The sequence below is a fragment of the Bombina bombina genome, chromosome 6 (assembly GCF_027579735.1).
Source record: "Bombina bombina isolate aBomBom1 chromosome 6, aBomBom1.pri, whole genome shotgun sequence".
Lineage (NCBI taxonomy): Eukaryota > Metazoa > Chordata > Amphibia > Anura > Bombinatoridae > Bombina > Bombina bombina.
This window is the reverse complement of record NC_069504.1, coordinates 662,352,426-662,365,727: the sequence shown is the minus strand read 5'-3', so window position 1 is coordinate 662,365,727 and position 13,302 is coordinate 662,352,426. Positions and strand designations below refer to the sequence as shown.

The 13,302-nt window shown below is 39.3% G+C and overlaps 1 protein-coding gene across 1 annotated transcript in view; it reads left to right on the top strand.

Annotated features, from left to right (window-relative positions):
- TUBGCP4 (tubulin gamma complex associated protein 4) overlaps nucleotides 1–13,302 on the top strand; it is a 256,549-nt gene that overhangs the window by 207,775 nt on the left and 35,472 nt on the right. The window contains exon 13 of the mRNA XM_053717737.1: nucleotides 640–766. Within this exon, the coding sequence (XP_053573712.1) occupies nucleotides 640–766 (127 nt within the window). The remainder of the gene's footprint in view (nucleotides 1–639; nucleotides 767–13,302) is intronic.

Genomic DNA, 13,302 nt, shown 5'->3' with positions numbered 1-13,302 from the left:
ATTATAATCCATACAGCTTGTGGACCCTCGCCACCTATATAAAAGAAAAAATAATTTATGTAAGAACTTAACTGATAAATTAATTTCTTTTATGGTGGCATGAGTCCACAAAGCCCCACCCATTTGGGGTTATATTTTTGTTTAATGCAAATCTTTTTTCCTGCTTTTCATTATTGGTGTTTACTCCTTAAACACCTCACCACTTGGCTATACGTTAAACTGAGGTATATGTGTGAGGTGGGCAGGGTATTTATAGGCTTTTGAGGTTTGGGAAACTTTGCCGCCTCCTGGTAGGAATGTATATCCCATACGGAACAGCTCATGGACTCTCGCCACCATGAAAGAAATACATTTTTCAGGTAAGTTCTTACATAAATTATGTTTTTACTTAACCATTGAAATGTGCTACCTAACAATGTGCGTGTGCTTGTAATTATGTAATCGTATTCTACACATTATTTTGATTACGTAATTGTGCCAATCTGAGTGTGGTCCATTTACTACTACTCGTTGCTCCCTGTCTTTTATTATTTTATATATAACATATATCTATATATACAGTGTATATATATATATATATATATATATATACTAACTTTGAATGACTGCTAACGCGCTAGTGTTACTTTCTTTCCATAGACATTTCACAGCCTCGAGAAGGTACCTCTCCCAGGGAAGCGCCTACATCAGGTTGGGCTGCTCTTGGATTATCCTATAAGGTGCAGTGGCCATTGCACATCCTTTTCACTCCAGCTGTTTTAGAGAAGTGAGTCATGTAACCATGAATTGCATCTAACACTTTATAGTTGTACTCTTACCATTGGTGGTCTCAAGAAAGAACTAAATCAGTGAGGAAAAGTTTACTTCAGGCTCGATTCTACAGTCTCTAGAATGGAAAAGTATTAGTTTGAGAGTTATCATTGGCTTAATAAATAGTTCCTGATAGCAGGATACTCACTAGTGTAAAGCAACCTTTCTTTATTTCTCTGTGGTACATAATAGGCAATTTAATGTCAAATAACAGTAGCTCTTATGGTGGGAAAGATATGAAAAGACTAAATGTGGATAAAGCTGCAAGAAAATCTAAGGGAACTTGGCAGAAGGGAATGAACAGGGTGATCTGGGTAGACTAGGATATATTGCGTCTGTCAAGTATGCCAATATTATAATCATCTGTAATCAGAAATGCGTAGACAAGATTCACATTTTGTATTAAATGAGTTGTGTATAACTCAAGCATCTGCATTGTTAGTGATTTATAAGGGGAGTGTTTGTAGAACTGTGAGAAATCTAAATAAATGTATGTTGTGCCAGACATTATAGTCGGTCCGTAGAGTACATTAAACAGAATCTATGACTGCAAATCAGCAGTTAAGAAGTTACATTATCATGTTTTAATGTAAATTGCAAGAGAGAAGAAAATGGAGAAAATAAAAACACAATTTTTAATACATTAAAAGCCAAGTACTAAACAAAAGCAAGTGAACATAGCATGTATGTCTATAATAATCAGTGTGTTCAGGTCATAATCAGGTGTGTTCAGTAGATATGATCTACTTCTGAACCCTTAAAAGATCAATGAAAATGCTGGAAATCATTAGCACCTAGATTACGAGTTTTGCGTTTGTGTTTTAACGCTGAAGCAAAGGTCATTTCAGCATTAAAACAGCAACGCAGCCATTACGAGTTGTGTCGGTATAGCTGTACTACAAGCCTTTTAGCCTGTAATGCAACGTCAGTCCCGCACTTTTAAAAAAAAAAAAAAAATTATGTTTTTTCATGGAATTCCCATAGTACTGCCATTAAGAGTTTTGCAGTGAGGCTAAAAAACTTGCGTTCCAGCCTATACCGTCACAATCTGTACCACCATCTGAGACCCATAAACTACCTATTAACCCCTAAACCAAGGCCCTCCCGCATCGCAAGCACCATTTTAAAGTTATTAACCCCTAATCTACCGCTCCCGACATCGTCACCACTAATAAAATGTATTAACCCCTATTCCGCCGCTTCCCAACATCGCCGCCACTAAATAAAGTTATTAATCCCTAAACCTCTGGCCTCCCACATCACTGCCACTAAATAAACCTATTAACCCCGAAACTACCAGCCCCCCACATAACCAAACACTAAATTAAACTATAACCCCGAACAACCCCCTAACTTTACATTAAAATTACATGATCTCTATCTTAAAATAAATAAAAACTTACCTGGGAAATTAAAAAATCTAAGTTTAAACTATAAATTAACCGAACTATTAGACTAAAATTAAACTAACTACAAATTAAATAAATTAAATTACAAATTAAAAAAAACTAACACTACTAAACAAAATTAAATATACAATTACAAAAAATAAAAAATACTAGAGTACAAAAACAAACACTAAATTACGAAAAATAACAAACGAAATTATCCAAAATAAAAACAATTACACCTCATCTAATAGCCCTATAAAAATAAAAAAGCCCCCCCCAAATAAAAACACCCCCTAGCCTACAATAAACTACCAATAGCCCTTAAAAGGGCCTTTTGTAGGACATTGCTCAAAAGAAATCCGCCTTTTCCTGAAAAAAAATACAAAGACCCCCCCCAACAGTAAATCCCACCACCCAACCAACCCCCCAAAATAAAAAACCTAACTCTAAAAAAAAACTAATCTAACCATTGCCCTGAAAAGGGCATTTGTATGGGCATTGCTCTTAGAATGGCATTTAGCTCTTTCTTTTGCCCTTAAAAGCCCAAACCCTAATCTAAAAAAAAAAAAAAAAACCCCACCCAAAAAAAACTTTAAAAAAAAAAAAATAACACTAACCGCTCTTTAGGTACTCACAGTTGCTGAAGTCCTGCTTGAACGATCTTCATTCTGGCTGCTCCATCTTCATCCAGGCGGCTCCATCTTCATCCATCGAGGGACCAGCATCTTCTTCATCCCTGTGGAGGCGGAGCGGTTGATGCGCAGAGGCGAAGGTCCAAGGCGGAGGTCAAAATGCGGAGGTGCGTCGATCTGACGTGGAGGTCCTCTTCATGCGATCATCCGCCGCACACTCAGGATTTAAATGCAAGGTACCCCTTTTATACTGGGGGTACCATTGCATTCCTATTGGCTGAAAAATTTAAATCAGCCAATAGGAATTAAAGCTGCTAAAATCCTTTTGGCTGTTCAAATCAGACAATAGGAATGAGAGCTGCTTAAATCCTATTGGCCGATTTGAGCAGCCAATAGGATTCTAGCAGCCCTAATTCATATTGTCTGATTTAAATTTTTCAGCCAATAGGAATGCAATGGTACCCCCAGTATAAAAGGGGGTACCTTGCATTTGAATCCTGAGTGTGCGGCGGACGATCGCATGAAGAGGACCTCGGCTTCGGATCAATGGACCTCCACCTTGAACCATCGCCTGGTCCTCCGCGCATCGACCGCTCCACCTCCGCAGGGATGAAGAAAATGCCGGTCCCTTGATGGATGAAGATGGAGCGGCCTGGGTGAAGATGGAGCCGCTGGGATGAAGATCGTTCAAGCCGGACTTCAGCAACTGTGAGTACCTAAAGAGGGGTTAGTGTTAGGTTTTTTTAAGGTTTTTTTTGGGTGGGGTTTTTTTTAGATTACGGTTTGGGCTTGTCTTAAAAGAGCTGAATGCCCTTTTAAGGATAATGCACATACAAATGCCCTTTTCAGGGCAATGGGTAGATTAGGTTTAACTTTATTTTTATTTTGGGGGGTGGGGGTTTGTAATGTTAGGGGGTGTTTGTTTTTATTTTTTAGAAAAAGAGCTGGTTTCTTTAGGGCAATGCCCTACAAAAGCCCCTTTTAAGGGCCCTTGTTAGTTTATTATAGATTAGGGCTTTTTATTTTGGGGTGTTTGTTTTTTTTTATTTTTTTTTTTTTAAACGGGGTATTAGAATAGGAATGATTTGTATTGTTTTGGATAATTTCGTTTGTTATTTTGTTGTAAAGGTAGTTTTTTTTGTTTGTTTTTTGTAATTTTAGTGTTTTTTATTTTTTGTAATGTTTTAGTGTAAGGCAGCTTAGGTTTTACTTTTATCTCACATGTAAGTTTGTATTTATTTTAACTAGGTAGTTAGTAAATAGTTAGTAACTATTTACTAACTAGTCTACCTAGTTAAAATAAATACAAACTTTACGCCATTTTCTTCTATAAAGGTAAGATGAGTCCACGGATTCATCCTTTACTTGTGGGATATTATCCTCCTGCTAACAGGAAGTGGCAAAGAGCACCACAGCAGAGCTGTCTATATAGCTCCTCCCTTAGCTCCACCCCCAGTCATTTTCTTTGCCTACTCTAAGTACTAGGAAGGGTAAAGTGAAAGAGGTGATAAAATATTAGTTTTTTAATTTCTTCAAGCAAGAGTTTATTTTAAATGGTACCGGTGTGTACTATTTACTCTCAGGCAGCAGATGGATGAAGACTGCTGCCTGGAGGATGATGATCTTAGCGTTTGTAACTAAGATCCATTGCTGTTCCCACAGAGGCTGAGGAGTACAGGAAACTTCAGTGTGAGGAACGGTTTCATGCTATGAAGCAGTGAGGTATGTTCAGTCATATTTTTCTGGAGAGACTGTGTATTTCAGAAAGGCTGACATTATACCCAGGAGGGTAACAGTAAGCAGTAATCCTAGAGCTAAAAGAAGGGCATTACTTAGCTTGCATATGGGGCCAATTACAAATATGGTTGACACTGAATTGCAAATGTTTGTGAGCAAACGTTTTTTGATTTGGGAGTGCTTTAACATTTTTGTGGGCAATAACGTTTTGGGCAAACTTTATTAAGTGCACACATGGCTTAACTTTTGGGTCTCAGAACCCACATGGCTAGTTATAACCTCTCTGGTGCGGTTCTTTAAGGCTGAGGAGACATCGAGTGAGATGGGCGGGGCCTATTTTCGCACCTCAGATGCGCAGTTAGTTTTATCAGCAAGCTCTAGCTCATGAGGGCCCTGGTGTATGTTTTGGGCCAAATCGAAGCTTTTACCCCACATTTCCGATCCCTGAGGGCAGGTAGGGCCACAGCAGGGCTGTGGCAAGGTGCTGAGAGTGTTTTTTTCCGGATCTGGGACTATTTTCGATCCGGTTTGCAAATTAAGGGGTTAATTGTTAAAAAAAAATTGTGGTGCAATCTTAACTACCTATATTGTGTCTACATACAAAATTTTGAAAAATTTGGTGCATATTTAGGCTGTTTTGCAGAACGTGTATTCTTTTTTTCCTCTTAAAGGCGCAGTACCGTTTTTTAAGATTGTTATTTTTTTCACTAAATAAAGTGTTTTCATGCTTGTTTGTAGTCATTACTAGCCTGTTCAACATGTCTGACATTGAGGAAAGTCAATGTTCAATATGTTTAGAAGCCATTGTGGAACCTCCACTTAGAATGTGTCCCTTATGCTCAAACAGTGGAATGGGGATTATGCAGATTTATCTCCTCAGATAAATCTGGACCAAGAGACCAGAGACTCTCTTCTTTGGTGGTTGTCACAGGATCATCTGTCCAAGGGAATGTGTTTCCGCAGGCCAGCGTGGGTCATAGTGACGACGGACGCCAGCCTATTGGGCGGGGGTGCAGTCTGGAATTCCCTGAAAGCACAGGGATTGTGGACTCAGGAGGAGGTTCTCCTCCCGATAAATATTCTAGAACTGAGAGCGATGTTCAAAGCACTTCAGGCGTGGCCTAAGCTGGCGTCGGCCAGATTCATAAAATTCGGACAATATCACGACTGTAGCATATATCAATCATCAGGGGGGAACAAAGAGTTCTCTAGCAATGATAGAGGTTACCAAAATAATTCAATGGGCAGAGACTCACTCTTGCCATCTATCAGCAATCTATATATCCCAGGAGTGGAGAACTGGGAAGCGGATTTTCTAAGTCAGCAGACTTTTCATCCGGGGGAGTGGGAACTCCATCCGGAGGTGTTTGCACAATTGATTCAGCAATGGGGCACACCAGAATTGGATCTGATGGCGTCTTGTCAGAATGCCAAACTTCCTTGATACAGGTCCAGGTCAAGGGATCCTCAGGCAGTACTGATAGATGCTCTAGCAGTACCCTGGTCATTCAACCTGGCTTATGTGTTTCCACCATTCCTCTCCTTCCTCGTTTGATTGCCAGAATCAAACAGGAGAGAGCTTCGGTGATTTTGATAGCACCTGCGTGGCCACGCAGGACTTTGTATGCAAACCTGGTGGACATGTCATCTCTGCCACCATGGACTCTGCCACTGAGACAGGACCTTCTGATTCAAGGTCCATTCCAGCATCCAAATCTAGTTTCTCTGCGACTGACTGCTTGGAGACTGAACGCTTGATCTTATCCAAGCAGGGGTTTTGTGAGTCGGTCATAGATACCTTGATTCAGGCTCGAAAGCCTGTCACCAGGAAAATGTATTATAAGATATGGTGTAAATATCTTTATTGGTGCGAATCCAAAGGCTACTCATGGAGTAAGATCAGGATTCCTAGGATTTTGTCCTTTCTCCAAGAAGGATTGGAGAAGGGGCTATCAGCTAGTTCCTTAAAGGGACAGATATCTGCTTTATCAATTCTACTGCACAAACGCCTGGCAGATGTTCCAGACGTTCAGTCGTTCTGTCAGGCTTTAGTTAGAATCAAGCCTGTGTTTAAACCTGTTGCTCCGCCATGGAGTTTGAATTTAGTTCTTAAGGTTCTTCAAGGGGTTCCGTTTGAACCTATGCATTCCATATATATTAAGCTTCTATCTTGGAAAGTTCTGTTTTTAGTTGCTATCTCTTCGGCTCAAAGAGTTTCTGAACTATCTGCATTGCAATGCGACTCGCCTTATCTTGTTTTCCATGCTGATAAGGTGGTTTTGCGTACCAAACCTGGATTCCTTCCTAAGGTTGTTACTAATGAGAATATTAATCACGAAATTGTTGTTCCTTCTCTGTGTCCTAATCCTTCCTCTAAGAAGGAGCGTCTATTGCACAACTTGGACGTGGTTCGTGCTTTAAAATTTTACTTGCAAGCGACCAACGATTTCCGTCAAACATCTTCTTTGCTTGTTGTCTATTCTGGAAATTGTAGAGGTCAACAAGCTATGGCTACCTCTCATGCCTTTTGGCTGAAAAGCATCATCCATTTGGCATATGAGACTGCTGGACAGCAGCCTCCTGAAAGAATTACAGCTCACTCTACTAGAGCGGTGGCTTCCACATGGGCTTTTAAAAATGATGCTTCTGTTAAACAGATTTGTAAGGCTGCGACTTGGTCTTCGCTTCATACCTTTTACAAATTTTACAAATTTTATACCTTTGCTTCTTCGGAGGCTGTTTTTGGGAGAAAAGTTCTTCAAGCAGTGGTGCCTTCTGTTTAACCATCTGTCTTGTCCCTCCCGTTCATCCGTGTCCTGTAGCTTTGGTATTGTATCCCACAAGTAAAGGATGAATCCGTGGACTCGTCTTACCTTTATAGAAAAAAAATAAAATTTTTGCTTACCTGATAAATTAATTTCTTCTATGGTAAGAAGAGTCCACGGCCCGCCCTGTCATTTTAAGACAGATTATATGTTTTTTGATTTAAACTTCAGTCACCTCTGTACCTTGTAGTTTCTCCTTTTCCTTCCTGTACTGGGGGGTGGAGCTAAGGGAGGAGCTATATAGACAGCTCTGCTGTGGTGCTCTTTGCCACGTCCTGTTAGCAGGAGGATAATATCCCACAAGTAAAGGATGAATCCGTGGACTCGTCTTACCATAGAAGAAATTAATTTATCAGGTAAGCATAAATTTACATTTTATGGAGGTTGGATGACACCCTGTTAAATGACCCTCTCCTCAAGACAGAACTCTGCAAGACTCTAGAGGAGTAGTTCCACTTTTATGCAGATATAACCATAAACCACACTACCATTTGGGAGGCTCACAAATGTGTTCTTCGTGGGAAGCTAATGAAACATAAGGCCAATCTCATTAGAAAAAGAAAAGAGCAATATAGCACACTCCTAAAACAGGTGACCCAAGATGAACAAGCACATAAGGAAAGCACCAGGAATGAAACCCGTCAAGAAGCACTAACTCAGAGTAGGAAACACCTCCTGCACTTCTTACAAGAGCATCAAAAGAAAGCCTTGTATCTTAGGCAACAATATTATGAACAGGGAGATAATGCAGGGAAGCTATTAGCAAGAGCTTTGGCACGTTATAAACTTAAATCCTATGTGTATGAAATTCTTGACTGTCAGGGGATTCGCCATACGGATGGTGCATCAATAGCGGAAGTGTTTGGGGATTTTTATAAATCACTGTACAACATTCACTCACCAGATCAGAGAGAGATCCCTCGGCCCCCCATCTAGTGTGACTATGGCAGCGCTGTCAAGGGAAGATAGAGACGTTTTTGGTGTCACCCATTACACTGACGGAGATCTTGTCATCAATTAGAGATACCAGTTGGTAAAGGATGGTTTTGGAGCCAAATATTATAAATCCTTCTCCGACATTTTAGCATCACAATTGCTCCTCATCTTTAATCAACTGGCTGAGACACCGTCTCTTCCTAACACGATGTTACAAGCCCATATAACGGTTATACCTAAGCCGGATAAACCCACAAAAAAACCTGAGAGCTATAGACTTATATCCCTGCTTAACTCGGACGTGAAGATCTTAGTGAAAGTACTAGCTGGTTGACTGAATAGGTTTTTACCCCAACTGGTCTCTACCGACCAGGTGGGATCTATCCCTGCTAGAGAGGCGCGTGACAACACACTAAAAGTACTTCAGCTGATCTCCTATGAACAAGCTGAGATTTGGACCTAACTTTGTGAACCGAGTGTTCTCGTTATACTCCACACCTAACGCCAAAGTCAGGGTTAATGGGATGCTCTCCAGGGAGTTTATACTCAACAATGGAACTAGGCAGGGCTGTCCCCTATCTCCACTGCTGTTCGCTCTTACCATAGAAGTGCTGGCTTGTAGAATCAGATTTAATACGGGAATAAGGGGTATCAGAGTAGGGAAAACAGAACAATGTACGCCGATGATATCCTTCTCACGATACAAAATTGGAAAAAAAAAGGCTGCGCTACTTTACTTTACCAGACAGCGTGAATCAAGGAGTATGGTAGATTAATCTTTCACAGCGATATCCCGCAAAACAGAAGGAAGCCAAATTTGAATCAGGAGTGAGCGCTGATGTACAGGAATCCGGAGGTCTCTCATCCACGGACGTACACACCAATGCTGCAACAGAGAAGGAGATAGCACACGTCCGATTAAAGGTAGAGGTATTTTATTTCAAATGGCACACACTAGTAATAAACTCACTAGAAGGTAGAATAAAAAAAACAAAGGGCAGCAATAGTGTGACACGCTTCACCACAGCAAACATATGGCATCAGGAGAAACAGGAAGGCGTCTGCGTAGAAAGTGTTCAAAAGTTCCCGGCAATGAAGATGATAGTCTAGCCGTCAGGATACATCATCAGACAACCTTCCACCTTGTTCTACGGATGCTCAATACAGCCAAAAAGCCTCAACGCGTTTCGCCGGCTTTTTCAAGAGTAATGGGCTGTAGTCTGTGTGCGTCCTTATAAACCGATTCACAAGGTTCAGATTGGTCTCCAGAAGTCACACGTGCGAATTGACAATAAAATGAGTAAACAGACAAATACTAATTAATATGACATATTAAAAAGTGGTGATCAAACATGAAATTGATACAATAAAAGAATATTTAGGTACATAAAAAAATCATGTTTCATAATAAATTAATACACAAAGTTTAAAAACATCAAAAGGTGATAAAGGGAATGGATGGGTAAGAAACAAATTGATAAAAAGTCATCTTATAAATTCATGAAGACTTCATACAAAAATACAAAACAGTTAAAATGTAATTTAAAAAGTTTATATTTGAATTAAGACAGAATCTACAAACAACTATTATAGGAATGCTTGGACATCAAGATCAATATTCAAACCGAGTGGAGCCAGGCTTTTCAACCTGTATATCCACTCGGTTTCTTTTCTCCTTAAATGTAATAACCTATTGGTAGTTTCAGGGGGTACCCAGTCAATAATTTGTACATTCAAACCCCTGGTATCGCTACCATGTACCGTAGTAAAATGGACTGGTACACTATGTTTATCAAACTTGATTTTAATGTTATAAAGGTGTTTGCTGAACCTTTTAGACGTCTTTCTCTTGGTGCGACCAATATAAATATGGTCTTCTGCTTTCGGAGAATGATTTCGTTTTACCAACATATGTAAAGGCCTGGCAGAGAGATCTGGGAGTGGATCTTAACACTAAAGAATGGCTTAAGATTTTTGAAAATTCTAAAAAAACATCTGTTTCTGCTAAAATGCAGGAAATGCACTTTAAATTTTTGAGTCAGTGGTATCTGACACCCCAGAGGCTAAAACACATGTATCCTTATGCTTGTGGGGGAGTGCTGTAGAGTGTGCGGAGGGGAGGGTTCCATCCTCCATATCTGGTGGATTTGTCCTCTGATTTGCCCTTTTTGGGAAGCAACATTTTCAGAGATGAGTAAAGTGCTAAAGATTATTCTTCCCACCCAATCCGAGCTATCTATTATATCATGAACTTCCCAGAAAACTGGGCGATTTTAACTATCGACTGCTCCTTTTGATGCTAAATGGGGCCAAGGGACTCATCCCTAAATATTGGAAGTCACAACAAATCCCAAGTCTGCGGGAGTGGAAGGCTAGGGTTGGAGATCTGCTTCAGCTGGAACGGTATCACTATATGAAGATTGGTAGGATAGTGACGCATGAAATGTTACTCGCATGGGAAGGCAAAGAGCTATAATTGTATCAACAGACACTCTTTTTCTCTTTTTGTCCTCTTTTCTCCTCTCTTTATCTTTACTAAATATAAAATTCTATCCCTCCCACATTGTGTTTCCCACCCACCCCCTTACTACCTATAAGGTGATCACCTATTGATTTCATGAACTTCCTGCTTGATGTGGAGTAAAGAGGGGGAAGTTATAAAGTTGTTGTATTAATAATCCAGATTAAGGGTGTGCTCCATGCTTTTATTTAGATGTCAATGTCAATTTTATATGTTTTAATAATGTAAAACCACCACAACAAGTTTATGATGCTGAATTTTTGTTTCTTTCCACAAATAGAGACTCTTGTTGGGATTTATTAATCTCTTGTCTAAGATGAAGGTTATGTATCATTATTGAGCAGACATTGTAAAATCTGTATTGCATTATATGATTGTACCATTCATACTGCTTTATTTTGTTATATCTCTATTTTTAATAAAGCTTGTTTTAACAAAAAAAAAAAAAAATACAATCTTACCTGTGAAATAAAAACCTAAGCTAGCTACAATATAACTATTAGTTATATTGTAGCTAGCTTAGGTTTTATTTCACAGGTAAGTTTGTATTTGGTTTTAAATAGGTATTATTTAGTTAATAATTGTAACTTTAATTTAGGTCTATTTTTATTATGTTAAAGTTAGGGAGTGTTAGGTTTAGGGGTTAATATAGTTTAATTTAGGTTGTTGCGATGTGGGGGACTGGCGGTTTAGGGGTTAATAGGTTTATTTAGTGGTAGTTATGTGGGAGGCCAGAGGTTTATGGGTTAATACCTTTATTTAGTGGCGGCGATGTCAGGGAGCGGCAGAATAGGGGTCAATATCTTTATTATAGTGTGGGCGTTGTGGGGGGTGCTGGGGAAAATAGGGTTTAATAACTTTATTATAGTGGCAGCGATATTGGGAGCGGCAGATTAAGGGTTAATAAATTTATTTTGGTGGCGGCGATGTCGGGGGCGGCAGATTAGGGGTTAATAACATGTAGATGTTGGGGGCAGCAGATTAGGGGTTTTTAGACTTGAGGTTTATGTTAGGGTGTTTAAACGTAATGTTTTTGTTCCCCATAGACATCAATGGGGTTGCGTTACGGAGCTTTTCATTCCGCGATCGCAGGTGTTGTTTTTTTCTAACGCTCTCTCCCCATTGATGTCTATGGGGAAAGCGTGCACAAGCACATCAAAGCAGCGCTTGTATTTTGTGCAATATGGAGATCAACGCAACCATATCGCACTCACAAGCCGGCTTTTCAAAAACTCGTAATGGCAGCGCTATGCAGGGTGAAATAACGCAACTTTTGTTGCGTTCGTTTGCACCCCCTATAGTGCAAAACTTGCAATCTAGGTGAATGTGATTAGGTGATGAGCCATGAAAGGGTACCTCCTGATTAGGTTACTAAGGAGACCTGTGTACCTGTACTAATAGTTACTTGCCCTGGGTAGTTTGTTCCAATGGTCTAAGAAAATAGTAAAACGCTTTTAAAACAAAATTCAAAGAGCAGCATTAAAGGGGCATTAAACTGCTGAGTATAACTACAATAGAATGGTTACTACTCGTAATGCTATTGGTTTTCCTCATCTGCCTGCAGTTGTCTTCAAAGTCATTCTCTTAATTTACCCCCTTACATGTATTAGTTACAGGAAGGAAAACTACAGCATGGTGAGTAGAAACTATCCTACTTTAGTCGAACCCAGAAGTTTAATGTCCCTTTAAACATGTTTTAAAAAACTGTCCGAGTTACCTTGGTGTCTAGAGTATGTCCATTCCAGTCACTTTACTGAAGAAGACACAGTTAGATAGTCTTTTTTTAGAGCAAAATCCACTTTTATTTTCTCATATTATTTTATCTTTGCTGAAGCCAGTTAGGGACATGTGGCAGGGTTAGGCTTGTGAAGGCTGCAATGTGCAATTTCAATTTTCAGAAAAGCCGCTATTTTCACATTTTAATTTACAAGATAGGTCAAATAAATAATGAAATTATAGTGTCATTTTGTTTTAATACATATAATTAATCATTTAGAATAAAAAATACCATAACATTTCATTTTTAAGTTACAATTTCTTATTATGGGCCTCATGATCTTAAGCTCTCAGCTTGGGGGAAATTATATAAAACTATTCGACAGTGCTATGGAGTCTATGAAGGGATGTCTAAAGGCACATTTTACACTGTGACCTGTGTATTTCGCTAAGGGATGTAACCTACATTTCTGTATGCGATGGCGTGATACATATAAGGAAGGGCTCAATAAACTACACATTTTAAAAGCATATTTAATGTATGCTGCATAAAATTGGAATCATATTATGCATACAAAATCCTAAAAGCAGTACACGTCTTAATAGGTGTTAAAAACCTGCTGCAACTAAATGGGAATCTGAGCTACAGAGTCAACATGATGATACACTCTGAAAACAAAGCTTTAGACTGACGCATACACATCTATCCATAACTTTAAATGAACTGAACTACA